This window comes from Pseudoliparis swirei, chromosome 4 (genome assembly GCF_029220125.1).
Source record: "Pseudoliparis swirei isolate HS2019 ecotype Mariana Trench chromosome 4, NWPU_hadal_v1, whole genome shotgun sequence".
Taxonomy (NCBI): domain Eukaryota; kingdom Metazoa; phylum Chordata; class Actinopteri; order Perciformes; family Liparidae; genus Pseudoliparis; species Pseudoliparis swirei.
In genome coordinates, this window is record NC_079391.1 from 24,499,717 (window position 1) to 24,521,396 (window position 21,680).

Below are 21,680 nucleotides of genomic sequence, written 5' to 3' on the forward strand. Positions count from 1 at the left end.
GGGTATACGCCGTATACCAGCGTATACCCTGGACTACACACAAGGCCCTTGCGTGTCTGGGCCGGTTGGAAGTGATACATAAAGTACAAGAGAGGAAGCTTTTCATTCAAACAGTCAGCACCAACATCTTGGAGAAGGAGTGCCGTGCACACAGAGCGGCAGGTACATGGAGGGTTTGTGTCGCAAACTAGCTGCATGTTTGTGAACCCCCCCACACACACACACACACACACACACAGAGGAAATGCAAAGATAAGGAGGCAGGAGGACTGAGCTGCAGAGCAGGAACACCGCGAGCCTGACACGCTGTGCACTAGTGCACGCTCACTTCACACACAGTAGTTACATTTAACCGAAAGATGTTTGATTTATTCTTTTTTTTGCATCCACACACACAAACAATCATTTGAGGGACGTAACATGTCAACTCAGAAAAATACAAAAGAAAGTGCAATTATCACAGTATCTTAAAAACTCACGTGAAAAAAAAAATCACATTCAAGAGAATAATATATACTGTACATGAAGATAAAACAGATTTTATAAATCGGACCCCATTCTTCAATAACGAGAGTTTAAATGAACTCTGGCTTGGTCCAATTCAAAGATGAAGACCTGAAAATTATTATTTTTGACATTCATTATTTTTGACTCAAGGTCTGAATATAGCCTGGAACAATCATACTAAAAAATGGAGTGATCCTGGAGTCATCTATTAAAAAACATTCAGCTCGTATCCATCCCTCGATGCACACACACTGTAAATTAAAGGTCATCTCGTATGCAAATAATAACCATATAAAATAAAACTCAGAGCTATTTTTGTTTCATTTTTTTTAAAAGATTGAAAATCTAAAGTGCTAAAAAGTAAAGTACAAAAAATAAAAAATAAAAAGCTTATCTAAGGTTTAAAGAGAGCTTCAATAATAATAATAAATGTATTTTTTTATTCTTCTTTACAGACAAAATGATTCCCTGCCTGGATTCAAAGCTCAACTTTACATCCAGTTTATAATTTAGAATCTCAAATAAATCCGTTCCCTCCTCCCACCGGATGGAGTCGAGGCTTCTTGACTGACCGTCTCCTCTCTTCTGTCCCAGAGAAGATGAATCAAGCAATCAAGTCCCTTTCTTCTTCTTCCCTTTCAGCGATTTTGAACCGCTTAGCAAATGGCGTTATTATAATATTATTATAACAATACTTCCAGCAAGGCGTTGATTCCGTTGAGCTCATCTCCATCCGTGAGCAATCTGCAGCCACGAGGAAGACTCCGCCCCTGACACTGGATGAGGAGGAGCGGGCGGGAGAGGATGTACGGAGAGCTCGCTCTCTTCCAGCTGAGGACACAGCGAATCTACAGCGAACAGTTCTTCTCCATTTGGTCATGACTTTAAGGAGAAGACTGTATTTGGTTTGGTGTGTTTTTGTTTTTTTAAATAAAAAGCTTAAGTGCTGGAGCGTTGCCGTGCCATCTAACTCTTCTCCGGTGCCTGGAGCATGTGTTGCCGGGTCGACCCGGTGCTGGTGCTGCCCAGAGCAGAGCCGCCGGCCTGCTTCCGCATCCAGTCCAGCATGTAGAACCGCAGCATCAGAAGGAAACCTGGAAGAGCAGGGGGAAAAAAAGAAAGAAATAAAACAACCCCCTTTGTCTTCTCGAGTTGTCACTCTTTCAGGGTCACTTGTGCACTGAAAGGTGGGAGTGGAGACTCAGGCGAGGCCGGCCTCAACTAGACATTTATTGTGTGTGGCTGCAGCTGAACAATCGGCCAACGGGAGGAGCTAACATCATCTTTTTCCAAAACTGATCTGAGGTTGAAAGTATTTCCTCTCAAAATAAAAAGTAAATCAGCCTTCTGAAACAAATACACCTGCACTGTAAAGATGTGGAATTTAAATAAATTACTGATGGAGTGATTCAGTAGGAAGGAATCATAAATCCAGTGAGAAGTCATTTTCTAAGACATCTATCCAACAACAGAGGAGTCGCCCTCTGCTGGTCGGCAGAGAGAATGCACGTCTTAAGACCCACATCGGCTTCACTTTGAAGAAACAGCCCGGTCTGGCCCAAGTGGACCGAGCCACAGCCACCTTTTTACTTTTAGAGATAAACACAAATAATGTGCGTTTCGGAACTTGATTCATAATCATTGTATCTGTGAAGATGCAGTTTGAAGAAATAATTAAACTGTTGTTTCCCCCCAGAAACAATCTTTATGCTAAGCTAGGCTAACTGGCTGCAGGTTCACGTTGACAATAGCGGCCTGAGAGGGGCATCGATCTCCTCATCAAATACAATGCCTCTCTTTCCACGCTGAGGAGTGTGCTGGAGCCTCAGGTTATTACACCACCCGCCTCCGATAAAACTCAAATGTAAAAACTGGTGGATCCTCAAACTTCCAAGTTGGCCACAGATAGCACATTCTCCTCCTGAACTATATGTGGAGCAACAATAGGGTTAATAAGTTTCTGGACTTGCACCCTGCAGGAGAGGGGAAGCAGCTTCTCTTCTGATAGGTCCCGGTAACAGGAGGCCGTGATTAACCACGGCCATTGTCTCATTCCCACGCTGATACAATGGGCCGCTGACTCGAGATACAGACACCAATATCTGAGCCAACAGCCAACAAACCCGACTATATATAGTTCTGTGAAGGCGGTGATGATAAGATGACGATAACATTACACACATACGTAGCTCGTGGCTTATTTCAAGTCTTTTTCTCCCCTTTGGATCATCTCAATATTCACGTCGGCGACCACAAAGTCGTTGAAAGTGTGGTGAAAACCATCAGGAGCGACTAACTTGGCGCGGTGCACCTCGGACACGGACCTTGGAAAGAGTTGAGGATGCAGGAGAGGAAGAGGACGACGTCAGAGAGGAACCCAAAGTCCAGGAAGGTCAAACCCCAAGACGTCCCGAAGAGGCAGCTGAGGCCCCAGATGCTGAGAAAAGCCACGCGGTTCTGCCGCCATTCGTCCCTGGTGCGGATCTCCCTGTAGACCAGGAAGAGCATCACGATGCCCGAGGACACCAGGACCACCAGGACTGTCATGTTGGTGAAATAGTGGGCCAGCAAAGCCTTGTGGGTGTTCTGCATCCAGCACCTGGAAACACAACATGCAGTCAGAGAGAAGGAAAAGCACGAATACAAGACCATCACGACGTTGAGATCTCGTTCGTATTCCTGCTGAATGCTGCTGTCATCTTGGGGAGTGTGACTTCACGGTGTTTTCTATTCATAAACAATCCAGGCACTGTTTCTCCACAGCGAATATCTTTGTCCTAATCATAACGCTTGCTTACATCAGATACGGATTGGAGACGTCATCGCTTGGCACCACTTCTCTCAGTCCGTAAATGTCCCCGACTGCAGCCAGGATGATGACGGGAACGGCTGGGAGAGCTGCAGAGGGATTGTTACGTTAACGCCACGCTCACCTTAAAGAGCCACGAAGGAAATGTTCAACTTCATGACGCTCACCGAAGCCGACCAGGTTCCACACGTAGGGCTTCGGGGAGGGGCTGAAAACCATGTGGACCAACCAGAAGGTGTGGAAAACCTCGACGCCCATCCAGGTGAAGGAGCTGAGCAGGGTGTAGTGGAGGCCCGCCCCAACCCAGACGCACACGCTCTCCCCCCCCACATTGGCCAGCACCGCGGTGAAGAAGAAGAGCAGGTTGAGGAGGCCGAGGGACACGGCTAAGCCCAGGTGGATGGGTATGGACTGCTCCTTCGAGCGCCTGCTGGAGGGAGAGGGGAATGGGAAATGAGGACGTTAGTTCAGAGTTCGTAAAGAATAAAGTGTGTCTTTATGCATATGTAAAAGTAGTATTACCTCTTCCGGCAGAGGAAAACAATGAGAGCGACACAGCTGATCACAGACACGGCGCAGCCCAGAGATGTAATGGCGGTCAGGGCCAGGAGGTGGCGCACTGGGCGAGGCTCCATCTGCTGCAATAGAGAAAGCAACAGCCCCCCCCCCCCTGTGGATCAGCACACAGCTGCTTTATGTTCCCATGACGTGTGTGTGTGTGTGTGTGTGTGTAATCAGGTCTCTATGAGGACCTTCCTGGGTCATAAAGGATGCTCATGCTCAGTACATTCATTTCTCAGTTCTCCGGTGTGGTTGTGTGTGTGTGTGTGTGTGTGTGTGTGTCTGCTTGCACGTCTTACCACCAGCACGGTGAAGTACGTCAGATGGTTACAGAGGCACTCGGTGTGTTTCGCTCCTTTCTGTCGCGTCTCGCATCCGTCGACCAACCAATTAACCAGCAACGAATCTGCACAGAGAAAATACAAACGTAAACATGCTTCATAACATCTACAGGAGCAGCAGCAAAACTAACAGGCACATACAGATACATCAATATTGTTCCAACATTGTTCCAACCTTTCCTGGTGTCCCACGACACGCATTTCCTTGAATGCAGTTTCTGAAATATAAAAAAGGACAGGAGAGATGTGAGCTGTAACAACTTCCCATTCCGATGTTGCCCGTTTGTATTCATGTGAACAACATTTCAGGTACTCTGAATGCATCCTTTGATGTCGTGGCTGCTACTGTCAACGGCCACATGAAGTACTTAAAGTTACGAAGAGAAAACTTAATTGTGTGTTGATTTCGGCCTGAGCTGAAGGATTTTGCGCGGAATCCGACCCGGTGGCACAGAGGACAATAACTGTATAGAAACGTACACTCTTCTGGCTGATGGTCTACTTTACATTTAGGTCATATAGAGTCATCGGCATTACACTGAGACTGTCTCGTAACCAGTGGCGGTTCGTCCATAGGGGGCGCTAGGGCGCCGCCCCTCTTAAAATTTGGACATGAAAAAAAAAGAAGAAGAAAAAAAAAAATCCTGTCAAAAAACATAATATGCCAAATCATTTAAATAGTAAATATACCGTGTTGACGCGCTAAATGTGTGTGGGAGACCGTAAGCCCCTGTCAACAACCACTTAAGTTAATGTGAAAAAATATAATATATCGCCATTATCACGGAGAGAAGCCCCTCCCCTTTTTCGAGGCGCTGGTCTAACGTGTGTACGGCATCGATACAACATTTCAGTCGTTTTGGCAATGACCGGCTTCACATTGGCGGATGAAACTGAATCTTGGGGCGCACAAATGTGCGCACGCGATTGGATTATTCGGCAGATCAGAGACCCGTATGTTCCCTCAGCCCATAGAGCAGTGTTGCCAGGTCCGCGGTTTTCCTGCGGAATCGGGCCACTTTCGAAGTGTTGCGCGGTTGAATTTTGTGTCCTTGGTTCGGGTAGACCTATTTTGCATGCAAATTACATGAATATCTTTAAATAAAAATCCATATTTTAAATGAAATAATGTATTCATACCCAAATCCTACCAAACTGACTCCAGATCAGCACGTACACACATTTTATTTATGATAATATACTGTATCTAATTACACAAGGCCATTTTAGGACCTAGGTGAAATAACTTGACGGAAAACTGCTTTTAATGCTGGCAAACTAAACATATGTTGTTACTTTGTAGATATTACAATACATTTGGCAATGATAGCAATGCTGTTGGACTTTAAAAGCAGTGTATATGGTTTGGCACGGGCATATTTTGAGTTCTGATATTGGGCTGGTTTTATCTCACAGACCTGGCAACCCTGCCAGGGAGCTCCACCTCCACGCAGGTACGCGAGCAACATAGCTAGCAGAAGCTTGTTGTTAGCATGGCCGGTGACTGAAAACTCTGTGGTATCTCTACGCGAAAGACCTTTCAATCGACGGTCAGATATTGATAAGAAGAGGCTGAAAGAGTTGGGACCCGAACATCCGGAATTAAAAATTCAGCAGCAAATCGCTGACCGCGGGAGGACGTACACCCGGAGATTCTCCTCTAGCCGATATGCTAACCGGAGCTGGTTAGCTGAATGCTCCATGAGTAATTCGTTTTTTGTTCCCCCTGTCTGTTGTTCCAAAGTCCTGGGACTGAAACTCTCTGGACTACAACGGGGTGAGGGATCTACAGAGCTTCAGACAAGTGTAAAGCACGAATCTTGCCGCAGTTATCTAGCTAAGAGCATGAAGCTAACTCGCTAACAGCTGTGAGCGAGTTAGCTTCATGCAGAGCAGTAGGAGACCGAACTGGCATCGAAACACAATGAAGAAGTACTGAAAAACAGACACATTCCCTCAAGAATAATGAAACAGGCTGGTTACAGACATGATTGACTTTAACCAGAGAGTTATTGAGAAGTTTGCCAACTTTAAAGAGAGGAGGCTACTTGTCTTTACAGTAGTGGGTCTGCTCTGTCACCCAATGTAACATGTGATCTCTTTCTGACTCTATTCTGCTCTGAAGCTCTTTCATGTGAGGGTGAAACTCTTTTATTTTGCAAACCTCTGAAACCCAACCCAATGTTCCTTAAAGCTGCTCTGAACCTCTCATGCCCAAAGTTACAGTGTGTTGATAGTTGTTATTGGACAGTGTTGAGCACGGTGTGTTCTTGAAATAAAGCTTTGTTTTTTACAATATTCTACTCAAAACCTCTTTTCTTCTCATTGTTGAGTGCTATTTAAACTGCGCCCCCCCCCCCCAAAAAAATTCACCAGCCGCCACTGCTCGTAACCAGCTGTAAGTTCCTCAGTCTGGCCTGCACACCACCACAGAGAGTTTCAGTCCCAATGAAATAACAATTTCAGATCAGGCATGAACGGTGCTTTTCTCTCTGTGTGTGTGTGTGTGTGTGTGTGTGTGTAGGTGTGTGTGTGTGTCGCAGAGGGGAAGCAACAGACTGTATGAGCGTATGAACAAGTGCTTTCTGCGTGTCCTCTGTGCTCACGAGGGAGAAAGACCCAAGCAGACGTCACAGAGGTGATAAAGTGCGTCTTGTTTTGTTAAACAGTCTCCGCAACCAAACCCACAATCGGAGGAGTTTGTGTAAAAGACTTGGACCATCAAAATATATATATCATTTAATATGAATGTAGAAATATTAGTTCACAGTAGATGCTTGCTACATTTTAGTTTGTAGCAAGCATTTATAGCATTGAATGTGTTGTAACTCTGTTATAGTTGTTCAATCTGTAAACAGGACTTCTCCCTGTGACAGTTTTTTTCTGTACTTTGAGGTCCAAGGACAGAGGATGTCGTAAGTGTACATATTGTAAAGCTCTCTGGGACAATCCTATGGTTTTAGGGTTAGGGTTACACCAAATAACTGTAACGACACAATTTGAAATGATGGATTTGGACAATGTAGTGTGGGCAAAGACCACACGGTCACAGACACAATAAAGGCACAACAAGCACACACACTTACAGGTATGATTTCATGGTGAAAGTCAATCCTGATTGGCTCAGATAGATTGGCAATGACCTCGTTCTCCACGCTGATTCCCACCACATCGTCAAGAATCCTCACCTCCTCGCGACCCTCCTGGAACACACACTTGCACATTTTTCACCTGTCCGCTGACACAATAGAGCCCACGCATTCATACACAGAAGAACTGAAGTATTTCAGTCAGTAAAACTGGTGCTTGGATAAAGAAAAATGTCCGACAGACGCGTGTCACGCCGGCCTCTCTGAGGGCAAACGGATCCTGACCTGGAACAGGAAGTTGTTTTTGAAGAAAGTGCAGACGACTCTGCTGTTCTTTTTCGCAGCTTGCTTCAGAGCGCGGGGGAGGTGGACGGTGGTGGTACTGGACTCTGCAGGTCCACCTTTGGAGGCCTATATCGCGGAATAAACGCAGAGAGAAGACCCATGCACGGTTTGAGATGGCTCGCCAGGGTCAATGTGTTAAAAGAAAGATCTGGAAAAGCAGAGCTCGCCAACCGGCTCATCACGGGGCACCGACTCCCCATCATTCCATCAAATAGCACGTAGGAACAGAGTCAACAAAGTCAACTGCGCCCCTTGTTTTGTTGAACCGCCCTGCTGCTCCACCCATGCCGTCACACAGGGGTGTCATTACTGCAGTGAATCTGCACGTGGATTGCCGGGCGCTCACACACAGGCCCTATTTTAAGGCAAAATGTCAGCTATCAAAATGCTTCCCCTACTTGTCAGTGAAACGCTGCCATCGTTTCCTTTTCATGTGGTTCCCCTCTCACCTATTTCCCTCCACTGAATCACCGCCACCCCGAACAAAACTGTTCAGGCAGCTACTCATTCACTGGGTTAAACACTTGCTATAAAAAGGAGCCCCTGATTAAAGAAAATGGACCTGGACAAACACAGCCGTGTGGCAGCCTCCTCAGTGGAGCTGCTTTATACTGTGGATCAGAGAGGAGGTGTGTGTGTGTGTGTGAACAATGAAGTCTGAATGACACAACACTGTCCATCCCTGTCGCAGCCATAGGAAGAGTTACCAAGACACTGATTTAAAAAACAAGCAGTGTTCGGATCCCTTCTACACATCGCGTATTCTGTGGTTCCAGCAAACCGTGTAAATGAGCGCAGACAAAATGCACACGCGTGTTCCAGTTTCTGTTTGCGTCGCAGAGGAAACGTGTTTGGCTTTCGACAACGCAGCTAAAAGGCGCCAAAGAGGGAACAGGTGTGGTCGCAGTCTTGCTGATGCGGCTGGTCGGATGCGGCGAAAGGGAGCGCGCATCAACGTTTGTTCTTGATGTTGCCAAATAGAACCGGTGGTGAGGTTGTTTTTCTCGACTGTTGTTTGAAAGGGTGAATAATTTTGTGTGTGTTTGGATGTGTGTGTGTGTAATCCTTACAGGCGCCGTGACGTTGTAGCCTCTGAAATCCTCCTTCATGTCCACCTCAAAGCTGCGAGCGCACGGATGCTCCATATTCCCGACGTCCGGGAACATAGTCCTGCAAGTGGTTTTGGCAATTAAGACAAAGTCATGTGGAAAAGGAGGTGATGATAGAAACTGTGATGGCGCATTTGAGAAAAAAAGAGAGAGAGAAAGAGTGAGAGAAAATTACATGTTGTCTCGGGTGGATCCCTGGCTTTCTTGATCACATAATGCTTCTGCGAAAAAAAGGAAACAAACACTCAGTTTTGAATTTGATACTTTAAACACGTCACCAGAAATCGTCTTTTCATTGAGCTCTGTTTGGAGTTGTGGCAGCGGGGTGTCGGTGGGGTCAGCTCTGGAGGTGTGTGGGGGAGCGGCTCGGGGACAGGTGCTGCAAATGAGCCTAATTGGCCCCAGGTGTCAGGGATCTGTTTGATTAGTCCTCAGCTATATAAGCTGGAGGGAGTGGTGACCAGAGGCACAGTCTGCAGTCTGAAACGAATAAAGATGTTATGAAATAGCCCTTGTGTGGCTGATCCTTGGTGCTTAGGGGGGGGAACCTATGGGTGACAGCTTGATACCTGTCGCTGTCAGGTCTTTGTGACGGGGTGAGGCTCAGGCGCAGAGAGACAGGCTGGACGCAATATGAATAACAAAAAAAGCACTCTTTAATGAGGCAAAACAGTTTACAAAAAACAAGGTCCAAAAGGGGCAGGCAGAGAATCCAGGTTCAGGGCAGGCAGGGTCAAACAGGCGGAACCAGGAATACGGACCGGACGACGGGAAAAGGACACTGAACTATCGACGACAATCCGACAGCAGACAAGGGAAAGACTGACACAATATATAGGGGGGGAAACAGGTGTACGACATCAGACAGTAACGAGACAAGAGTGGCTGAGGGCAGGTGCAGGGAATTAAACAATTAAGACAGAGAAGACACAGAGGAGACATAGGAGACACGGAACACAGGAGAAACAGAACCGGGTGTTTCAGTCGCAGGAGTCTCACATGCATGTGACTGCACCGAAGGATATTTTATCCATCAATGCGGAAACGGTGACTTGTCGGAGAATAACGCAAAGAATCAGTGGAGCCTTCGTCCTGCTATACACAATCCATTTACTAGTGATGGTGAGATGAAGCCTCTTGAGGCATCGAACCACGTCAGCCAATTGGTTCGAGAAAGGGTTCATTTCTCGAAGCTTCATGTGCTCACAAAACCACCTACTGGCCACGTGCATAATCACAGGCAGCTGTATCTGAACCACATAATGTGATGCATTGAATTTGTGTGTCTGTTATGGCTGTTGGGAATGACTATGAATTGCAAAACTGTATGACCAAATCATTTCTGTACATAAATGATCACATATGTATATGTATTCTGTGTGTAAATGTTCCCAAAATTGTAGTATCATATGATACAGCAGGTTGTGTAATAATGTTATTATGTCACTTTAGGAAAATGGCATGGGCTTAAGCAGGCGGAGGACAGTGAACGTGTGTGTGTGTAACTAGGAAGAGGGGACTGAAGATGCTTGTGTAACTTGGACAGTGATGTACAGGACAAGGGACATTTTATTCAGAAATAACACTTTCTCAACAGTTCCATCTTATCACCTATCCTTCTCTCCTAACTCTCCAAACTATCTCTCTCTAAACTCTCCAAACTCTCAACCAACAACCCACATTTTGAATGGAGCCTGAGGGGTTTATATTGCTGTCAAACCTCCCGGCAAAATCTGAACCACTTCCCGAAGCAGTCACGTGGTACAGCCGGGCAGCGAGGCTTCGGACGTCATCATTTTTGGCTCCTCCCCTAAATGAAGCAAGCCTCGAGACGCGCTTCGAGGAAACGCCCCCTCCATTACTCGACACACGCTTCGAAGCGTCGGCACATCTCGTAACAACACTACCATTTACACATGTACAGCGAATCACATTCGTTCTCCCTTACTGCAGTCGATGGTTTGTCCGCTGAACTTGTAGGCTGTCATGATTTTGTCCGTGACGTCATCGTTTTTGACTCTGCCATTGGCGATGCCGTAGGGTGCCTCGGGTGTGTTGGGGCCGTGAGACAAATCGGTGCAGCAGGGGCCCTGCAGGCTGGCGGGCCAGCACAGAGTCAGGTTCTTCCCTCCGACCTGTACAGAGAAAGAAGAAGAAGATAGAAAGTAGTGAGTCCCTGCCATCCTCTCAGGGGCAACAAGCTTTTAAAATGACCCGCGCCATGTTAGCTTTGAGATGTTCCACAGCGTGGGAGCTCCTTTTACCTGCAGCTTCAGCTGGTCCAGCAGTGGCTCCCAGTACAGACAGAATGGAGTTTCCTCCTCGTAGTCGAGGCCGAGCTGCTCGAGGGGAATCACTTCCGACCGCGTGCACTGAGCTGTGATCTGCCCGTCGATGGACAGAGAGCTCTGATTTGCTGAGATGGAGATCTCAATGCAGCCCGGGGAGAGCTGGACGTTCAGGCTCAGGGAGCCTGTGCCGTGGCGCCAGATCCCACAAAAGCCAAGTCGGTGTCATTTTCACCTGAGCCTGAAGAAGACAAAAGGTGGCTTGGTGTTTGGTTTCCTTGAAGTATAATGTATTCCAATCTTAAGAAGGTTGCTCTGACATCCTAAAGAGGACATACATGTCGGTGTAAACATATTGCCAGAAGGCTTCAGTCCTGTTCATAACTACCAGATTTATACATTTTGTTGTGAAAAAGGTTACAAACATTTCATTATTCTATGTATGCTTCATTGTAGTCCGGGGTTTGTCGGTAACTAGCAACAACATTCATTTCGAAGCACTGTGGAAACGAGGAGGAAATGGCTTGGATTTGCCCCATATGGCAAACATGAGCAAATGGCTAAATCTGGTGGAAAATGGTTAAAAACTCAAAGTTTTAGATGGAAAGCTTGATATATGAGAATGCATGTTTCTGTACTCTAATGGTTGTGGGATCAATAATTGTGATTTGTACTTCCAAGTCTGTATTTTGTCGACACAGTTTATTATAGACCTAAGAATAATTAGAATAGGAACTGAGGAACAACATTTGGAAAAAAATACTTGTAGGCTAATTGATACAGTAGTTTGAATGAAAAATAATAAAAAGTTGAACACGTCTCTATTGAGGTACAAGGGTTAAAATACTAAAACAAACTATTTACCAACAGAAAACATGATTAATCCTCTAGTTGATGCAGAATGCTGCAGCTCGTGTTCTCACTAAAACTAAGAAAATAAGATCACATCACTCCTGCACTAGCTGCTCTGCACTGGCTCCCTGTAAAATCAAGAATCACATTTAAAATTATTCTCCTGACCTACAAAGCCTTGATTGGTGATGCGCCATCATATCTTAAGGAGCTTGTAGTACCATATTGCCCCACTAGAGAGCTACGCTCACTAAATGCGGGACTACTTGTGGTTCCTAGAGTCTTAAAACATAGGATGGGAGCCAGAGCCTTTAGTTATCAAGCTCCTCTTTTATGGAACCAGCTTCCACCTTCAGTCCAGGAGGCAGACACAGTCACCTCATTAAGAGTAGACTTAAGACCTTCCTCTTTGACAGAGCTTATAGTTAGGGCTGAATCAGGTTCACCTGGTCCAGCCCCTTGATATGCTGCTGTAGGCTTATAGCTGCTGGGGGACGTTTTAGGATGCACTGAGCACCTATCTCCTCTTCTCTCTCCTTATGGATGAATTTACATCTCTCCATTGCACATTATTAACTCTGCTTCCTCCCCGGTCTGTGTGATCTCACAGGGTCCATTGGATCTGGCGGTGTCTGAAGTTGCTCCTGGGTCCTGGCTCCTTTCCTCTGCTTCCAGCCCCTGGCCTGGACCTGGCCTCCTTCCCAATGGCCCTGCCTCCTTATTTGTGCCTCTTGCCTTAAGGGCCTCATTGGTCTGGTCTCCTTCACGATGCCTCCTGCCATGGCCCTGCTGATGATCTTTTTTTCCCCTTGAAAGGATTTTTTTGGAGTTTTTCCTGATCCGATGTGAGGTCCTGGGACAGGGATGTCGTATGTGTACAGACTGTAAAACCCTCTAAAGGAAATTTGTAATTTGGGATTTTGGGCTATACAAAATAAACTGAATCTAATTATTCTTCTAATTTATATTACAGATTCTGTGCATACACAAATGCAGAATTCAACTTAAATTTTTATAGATATATATCTGCGTGGGGACTCACAGTCTGTACTATTAAAGTTTTGCAACAGAAGTCCCCCTGACCCTTACTGGAGCCCACAACCTTCTCACTACAAGTGGGATTGTTTTTTTTTGTGTCGGCAGAATACAATACACGATCATGAAATATTAATGTAACACACTATGGCAACTAGTTCAATAGTGAGACAATTTGATGACAAATATATGTCATGCGACATATTATATCCGTACATATAGAGAAGTCATGGTCATTTAAAGTCGTTGTGTTTTGTCTCTTTGGTGTTTTTAATCATACACTGTGTTTGATTGTTGTTTTTGAACATCATCAACACGAGGCTAAAAGAGCCATTTAAGATTCAAATTTTTAGAAGCCGTGAGTTTGTTTTTGTCCCAGCGTGGTTATCTTACCTGTAGAGAGGAAGATGATGAAGACGAACACCGCCCTCAGAGTGGCTGTCAGCCGGGGCTCCATTGGTAACGACTGCGTTGGGAAACAAAGAGAGAAATGCGTCTGTAAAAGAGGAACACGTCTGTATCGTCTCTCTGGCAGTACAGCACATTGGAAAGGGGGGTAGACACAAACACAAACGTATCTCTCACGTTATTTCTACGAGCAAACACACATCCGATGAAAAAACAAACGGTCCCGATCTGGAGGCCGCACAGGTTTGACACAACACACTTTTTATTATTTCTTTAATGATGCTATTGTTACCCAGACGCCTGTTTTGTTATCTACATTCTCCTATCAATGAATACCAATGAGTTCCTGCTCAAAATACACACAGCGCTCTGTGCTGTTATCAATGGAAACAGTATTTCCCCTTCAACTGGCGCGCGCGCACACACACACACACACACACACACACAGAGACACACACACACACACAGTCGTTCCATGTCTCTTTAGCAAGTTGATTACTCTCATATACATTTTCTTTTTTTATTGGTTGTTTCAATATAAATATACAGATGTTAGGAAATTCCCTGAAAAAAACCCCAAAGCATGTGAGTTGCTACACAGACGTGTGGCAACTAACCACACGCACACATTTTTTTGTTATTTTCGGTTTCTACCAGACTCGGTCCAGACGGCTGTCATCGCCCACACCGCGCAACTTCAAAACACAGCGAACAAACGCTGCGTCTGTGACGGAGAGATGCAGATGCTGATTTTAGATTGTAATGGGTGGGGGTGGTGGTGGTGGAGGGAGAACAGAGCATTCACCGTTATCCTGACCGTCACAAGACAGGAAACCGGTGGAACCATTGACACAGCAGAAAGGAACAGCAACGGTACAGAAAGAGACGTGGAAAAAAAGAGTGAAACATAACCTGGAGGTCGGGGGGGGGGGGGGGGGGGTCAGTTGTCTATTTATAACGATGCACTCTGAAACACACACCTGATACTCGAGAAGGACCTGAGCCTTGGACAAGCACTCAGAGACAGACTCATGAACAAACACAACTAAAAAGGACAATAAGCAACGCGGAGCAACGGCGGCGCCCTTTAACGGGTGACGGGAGCTCGCGTGGACATTTGTCAGCGGTCAGCAGCGGTCTCGCCGACCTCCCGGGTGACATGGCAACCTTTTAGCTGCTGGAGTGTTCTCGTGGGTTAATTGATCTGAGAAAAGCAATCTTTCACCAAGCTGTCAGCAAACTCCATTCAGCAGAATGTACAAACCGTCTCACTGAGGTTTGGTTCTGAGAAGATGAACAGAGAAGAGATCGTTGACTGAGCTCCTAACATGGGAGACATTTTTGGACAATAACTTACATGCAGAACAGGTTTAACATTTTTGTTTGAATGCGCCTTCGTGGAGTCGGGAGATAAATAAGTATCAATCCAACATAAAGCATGTGCACAAATATGTCCTATGGACATAATATATTCTGTCTTTGGGTTACTAGAGCAAATATAAATGCTGTAAATACATTGGATCCATGTTAAATTCATCAAGAGGACCATTCGTTGCTCTGTGTTCTTCATTACAAATTGCCAACGTGCATTTGGACCGTGCAGCTTTGACACCCGGCTTGCATCAGACGGTTTTAAGGATCGGACTCATCTGGCTCAGGATCGATATGAAACTTGTCCACTCGGCACAGGGTTTCACTGGAATACATCGAATGTAAGTTCCTCGGTTGCACCGACAGTGTTGTAGATTTATAGTTTGATAATTTCCATGACAACCAATTGGACACCATAAATAAATGAAAGCAAAACATTATAATAAAACTTGACAGAGGTCATTTTCACTTCTGTAAAAACACATGGAGCCCGTGTGAAACTGCAACATCCTTCTATTTGACACGCCATCACTTGGATGCTTTGTGGTTTTGGCACTTCCCTTTTATAAGTCGAGGGTGTTGTGGTGCGACTTCAAACATAGACCTTCTGACACATAAACCCTTCTTGAAGCAAGGTGCAGTGGACTTCACCCGTGACCAATATCATGCCTCAGCTGCTCAGTGGCAATGAATACAATAGATAATCGATAATACTTATTTAATATTAATAGAATATAGGCTGAGGCTCATAATTGTCTCTCAACAGCCAAATGAGTGCATGCAGCCCAGGGGCCTACAACTGTGGTGGCGGTCCCCTCCTGTCGCGCAGAGACTTGCTGTGGTTGTGCCTCATTCACAAACCTACAAATCACGTACAGGCAGAATGCAAAAGCACACGCAATTTGCGACGTCAATATGTATTTTGTGATGTAATGATACAAATTCAATGGATGTTCGACTGAGTCATTTGAGCGCAAAGAGTTTGTGGCAGCTGTCTCCAATCTGGCCTCGGCTGCTGACTGATTGGCAACCAGCCAGCTGCTCTGACTAATTGGCAATCAGTCAGCAGCCGATGCTGCTCGTAAAAAAGGGCAGCAGAGCTGGAGGGAGAGAGCCAAGTGAGCAGAGGCGCAGTCTTGCGGTCTGCTGTGTTGCGTGTGATACAAATAAAACGTGTTGCCGAACGGAACCTCGTTGTTGTGGTCTGGTAATCCTTGGTGCTTTTGGGGGAAACGCACGGGTGACGGCCCGAGAGCCATCAGAGTTCATTCTTGAACTTGGAAATCAGCAGACGGAGTTAACTCGCTGGTGAAATCCATGACTCAGACTGTTCATCTGAGCACATAACTGTCAGCTGAGCAAACTTTTTTGGTAATTTTCTTTTTTTCTTCTCTTTAAGTCAAACTGTTTTGTAGATAAACATTGATTAGGAATGTTTATTTCTTCTTTTTTTTTTTTTTTTACAAATCCAGATAAATAAATACCTGTAAAATCGAGGTAATTCGTCAACTTGATGGTAAATAGATAGCTTCCTCCGTATAAAAAAACAGTGATGGCTTCAGTTCACTAGAACTATTGTAGACAAAGGACCCCTTCTGTGTACGTGCACAACATGTAAACAAAAAATGAATTAAAAGTGTTGCCACTCCGTAGCGTTTATAAATGTGCAGTTGACATTTAAAAGTGTCTTATCCTTCGCATGGGGCTTGAAAACAGAACTTTACCGACAGCTCAGACCATTATACAGCTCTAGACTTGCTGAACTGACGTGTAAGCTAACTCTCTCTCTACACCCACACCCTCTCTATTGTCCCTGCGTGGCGCCCAGGCATCAATTCAGCACAAGAATTTCCCCTTTTCTTTCACTTCCCAGCTCGTGTGTGTGTGTGTTGTAAAAAGGCACAGAGCAAAAACTGGCATATGAACCTGCCTCACTGCACTTGTCACTCCCCCGCATTTACAGGCGGATACAGAGCCCTTGTCACGCTCGCATAACCTCCAGGAACCCACGCGGGTGTGAACGAGACGGGCCCCGTGAACACCCACCCCCTCCCCCTCCCAGACGTCTTTACTTTTCCAGGAAGAATAACTCGCGCGACGACTTCCCATCGCTGCATGGCGGGTTATCGGGGTCTGACTCACACCGTCTTGTTGGACTTCGTGCAAAGTGAAACTTGGGCAGCCACAACAATGGGCGACACAGACGGAATCAGCTCTGAATAATGTCTGAGCCATTTTTTGGAGTTGTCGAGTTTTTAATCTTCATATTTAGCCACAACTACTGGATGTATTGCCAAAAACATTTATGAGATCTCGTGAGGATGAGCTTTACTCCCTTTGTTTATTACCTTCGCATTGAAAATGCAGAAGGTTCTGTTTTGATCGCCATTTATTTATTTATATGCGTGTTACTCGCATAACTCAAAAAGTATTAAACCGAATCGCATAAAATTCGGTGGGATGATTGGTTATTATCCGGGGACCATTTGATTCGATTTTGGGATCGATCGGGTCAAAGGTCAAGGTCATGAAAAGGTCAAAATCTTTTTGAATCGCAGGAAATTTGGTGGGATGATTGGTTATTATCCGGGAACCATTTGATTAGATTTTGGGATCGATCAGGTCAAAGGTCACGAAAAGGTCAACATCTTTTACCATTATCAATTTGTATCCAATTGGCATGCAACTAATGCCAAAATGTTCATAATTCAATGCCCAATCTTGTGATATGCGAAGGTATGCGCTCTACCGAGTGCCCGTTCTAGTTCTTTATTTTTTGGGGTGAATGTCTCAACAACTAGTTGGGTTGCCATGACATGACTTTGGTCACCACCCACAGACTGTATATACGCCGTCTGACACGGACGTAGTCATCAAACGTCGGCCGTCGTCTTGTTGACCAGTTGGAGCGACTGTGGCTCCGTGGTCAGCAGGGTCGTCCTTCAAGCACAGGACGGGCGGTTTGATCCCCGGCTCGCCCTTGGCGATGTGTCCTTGGGAAAGACTCTCAACCCCAAATTACTGCACTCCCGTAGCTGTGACTATGGTGGAAGCGTAGCTCCTCCCATCAGTGTGTGAATGATGTCATGTAGTGTTAAAGCGCTTTGAGTGGTCGGAAGACGACAAAAGCGCTATAGAAGTACAGATCTATCTACTTTTACAGGTTAGAAGCCTTGAATTTTGGCCATCTTGTTGTTTTGCAACCAGAAGTGACACTCGGGGTGGGGCAAGGACAACGAAACAACATTTGTAGTCCACCAAGCGGTTTGTTGGATTTATGACCCCAACGAAAACCTGTAAACCAGTCTTTTGTTTTCCGTGCTATTGTCATCATGTCAACAAACACTGTTGCACACAAAACCAGGATGATAAACACGGTAAACCGGCTAAACATTATCATGTTAGCGTGGTCATTCTGAGAGCATTAGCTCCCTGATATTATCATGCTGTGCGAGATTCCAGCCTCAAAGAGCCGCTAGCACGTCGCCCACCTTGTAATGTGCTGCAGGTCGCCAAGTGGACCGAGGGAATTAGGAGATAATCGCCAAGTCTGACTGGATTCTAAATTACAATCCATGCGATACGGAGGACTCGTTTTGAAAATACGACTTCCTGCCATTCTCAAAGACGTTGCATCTTAATGTTGTTTCTCTGACTGCTGTTCACGTCGGCTGCTCGACATCGTGTCCGTTCTGCTGGTGCTTATGGTGTCGGTTCTCTCTTGGAATGAGTTGTTGCTCGCACAGCATTTCAGCTGACACATCCTGACTCAAATGAGAGTTTACACACATTATCTTGGAACGGCATTTACAGTAGATTGAAGTTGCAGTTCAGATTTTGTCGGTTTGCATTCGTCCCACTCGCGCTGCAAGCAGCAGAGGGAGGGAGCAAAGAATGTGCACGGAAGAGAAATCCAAGGAACAAAAGCTGCTCTTTGTTGTCAGGCCTCTGAGCTGAAGTGACAGGGAGTGTGAATGAGGGTCAAAGATCACTGGCGGCTTTGGAGGCTGTTTAAACCAATGGTTAAAAAGGCACACACACACAAACAGCTCGAGCTCTCTGGACAACACTGCCAACATGACAGGGAAGCAATATATATATATTTGAAAAACTCGACCTTGACCAAACAGGCCCGAAACAAAGTCTCTTCCTAGTTTTACCCTCTGAAGAAACATGCTGACCTCATTTGTCTCGTTGCCAAAGCCGCTGCTGTGAGAAAACTGCACTCCACTCCACTGTGTAGATTCACTGCTGCCAACACGGCGACGAGATAAGATACGTGCTCGTCTTCCTGAGGAACAATGCGAGGAGCAACTGGCATTCTTGTGTCTGCCGTTTTAAGCGCTGATAACAATAACTCTGCGCGTCGTTAATCCTCTTTATATCAGAATGCAGCAAGCCAACTCAAAACTGCAGCAACTTATCGACTTGGAGACTGGATGTAATGTGGCCGATGTGGAATGTTCCCGAGGCGACTCTTTGTGTTCACATCTTGCATTCTTTGCCAAAGCACCACAGAGATGCATGGTTTGTGTTCCTTTATCCGGATCTAGCCGACCTCAGTAAGGATATTGGAGGAGCAGGTGGAATGCTGCAGATATGTCCTTGGGGGGCTGTGAATAAATCAATAAAACAACACACACACACATGCTCAGACAACAGCCAGCATGTTATTAGGGCCTAATTCACCCGCAGCGTGGCCTTAGGTGTGAGTCATTAGTCTGCCATCAGGGGCTTTCTTTTCCTCATTATGAAAAGTGAAGACAGCACAGCGAAGAAGAGGTTTCTGCAATGAGTCACACATCCTATGCAATATTTGTATTTCAAGGGAAGGGGTGTTAAGAAAAACTCCACGATTTTCATCTGTTCATTTTCAGTGCTCATCTGATCTGCGTGGTTTACAGATGTTTAAACTGGTGCAATGGCCAGGTCTTTTTTAAGGCTTTTTCACACTTAGTTTTTTTTTGTGTGAGTGAGGTTTTTTGATTGTGCACTCAAGGCGCTGTCAGGAAACCGCATGCTGGTAGAAGAGCGAGGTTGAGCATCTCTGACTTTGCTGTCTCTTTGTCAGCACAAACACAAACCTCTTGATGAAGGGAGCAATAATACACAACACCTTGGTACAACCCTTTCACTGTAAATGAGGATAAAGATACCTTCATGACCCCAGCCCAAGAAGCATGACAATATATAAACAATACATAATGTAATAATCACAATGTGACATCTACTACCTGTCTGTGTTTATTTATATATATATATATATATATTTATATGTATGTATGTATGTATATATATATATAAATATATGTATATATATATAAATAATAACACAATTTAAAAGTGATATCTAATTTGTGTAAGGTCTCTGGAGCTCGTGATACTTTAAAGACATGCTAACATGTACTTTAGAACCTAGCTTGTTCACAAAGGTAACGTCAGTGTCGTGTCCTCGGGGTGTGGAGCCTCACCTTTGAGGAGTTCTCCTGTCAGCAGCGGAGGGTGTCTCTCTCCGGTGAAAACCTCCACCCACTGTTCCTCACAAACTGGACCCAGGAAGAAGTAGCCTTTACTTTACACGCCGCGGGGACAGCCGGGGATGGACGCGCTCATTCAGTTGGCCAAAGAGAAAAAGAAAAGAAAAAAACTAAATTCGCGGCCACTTGCTCTTCCTCGGGTAATTGCTGACGCCTTAAATTCGCTCGAGACGACTGGAGATATATACATATATATTTGTATTTAATTATTTTAAATGGGAAAGTCCAAAGAAGACGTCCGCGAGCGCAGTCTCTCTGTGTGACGGCGCGGTCAACGCTTCAGTCGGACTGTCAGCGGGAATGAGGCGCGAGACCGCAGCGTGCAGTTAAGGCTGCTCGAATGTAAGGAGCTTTGCTTCCGGTTAGGATTTTCACAATGCATACTAGCAGCGTGGGAGCTGTATACATCTGATCACATAACTTGTTTTTCTCCGTTTTTTAATTTCATTTAATATTCCCTCCGGTTCTGACACGTTTGCTTACTTGAATCGGTCGGTTCTAATGTTACAGTTCAACACAAGTTGCCCCACCATTGTATACAGCTTGTAGCCTGAATGTATGTCCACTGCAGCTGAATACATACTCCCGTGTTTAGCAAAGATGTAACCTATTCTTTAACACCGACATTATTAGTCCAATTCAATTGCTCAAAATTGCACTTTCACTCATTTGGGGGTTTTTTGGGGTTGAAAAACCATTGTGCTTTTATTTTGAAGGCAAAGTCATTTCCTGGTTATATTCTGTTGTCTTCTCACTTGACAGCTGTGGAGTAACAAGGTGTGAAACGGGAGGTTAGGCGGAGTTACATGGGTCTGGGAGCATCGAGGAGGGGGGCTGCAGAAGTCAGTTCACTTTCCAAAGCCACTCTCAACCCCAGAAGTAGACACCTGAACACTACATTGCAGTCTTTGTTGAGTGAACACATAACCACGTATGTTATTGACACCTTCACATTGAATAGTCCCCCAACATGCACAATGTTCCAACTCCGTTCCGTCGAGGCCCTTGGATTATGCTCAGAGCTCAATTCAGGATGTTGCACATTCCCAAATAAGTGCTCCATGAGTGCCTGGACACTTTCGAAGTTATCACAGTGAAATATGTTAACATCGTTATCTCCAAAAGCCTTAGCAGTATGCGTGATGTAACAGCCTATTTCTTTTTTTTGTCCACAGGCAGCTGGCACACTTGCAGGTTTTAAAATGTGACCACAAGCCGCAGCTTCTTCTTCGTTCGGCTTTGAACCAAAAAAACAAGCACAAATGTTGCTTCCGAAAAATAGGCATTGACTAGATAACAAGAAGCCCTGTTGAAGTGTGAAATCCTGTGTGAAAACAGTGTTACTATAGTAACAAGTCAGAATTGAGAATTGAAACTCCATCAGCTTCCTCTCAGAGTATTGCTTCCTTTCATGAAAAAAACAACAGA

General features: G+C 45.3%; 1 protein-coding gene across 1 annotated transcript; it reads right to left on the reverse strand.

Moving 5' to 3' along the window:
- Positions 1–342: 342 nt before the first annotated feature.
- Positions 343–20,522, reverse strand: adgrg1 (adhesion G protein-coupled receptor G1). The gene is given in 16 exon segments (XM_056413220.1): positions 343–1,601; positions 2,832–3,106; positions 3,306–3,405; positions 3,484–3,743; positions 3,839–3,954; positions 4,177–4,283; positions 4,394–4,436; positions 7,305–7,421; positions 7,593–7,718; positions 8,723–8,822; positions 8,937–8,982; positions 10,710–10,896; positions 11,026–11,267; positions 11,270–11,290; positions 13,330–13,402; positions 20,187–20,522. Coding segments are annotated over 15 exon segments (1,932 nt in total). The 5' UTR covers positions 13,394–13,402; positions 20,187–20,522; the 3' UTR covers positions 343–1,473.
- Between the last annotated feature and the right edge of the window lie 1,158 nt (positions 20,523–21,680).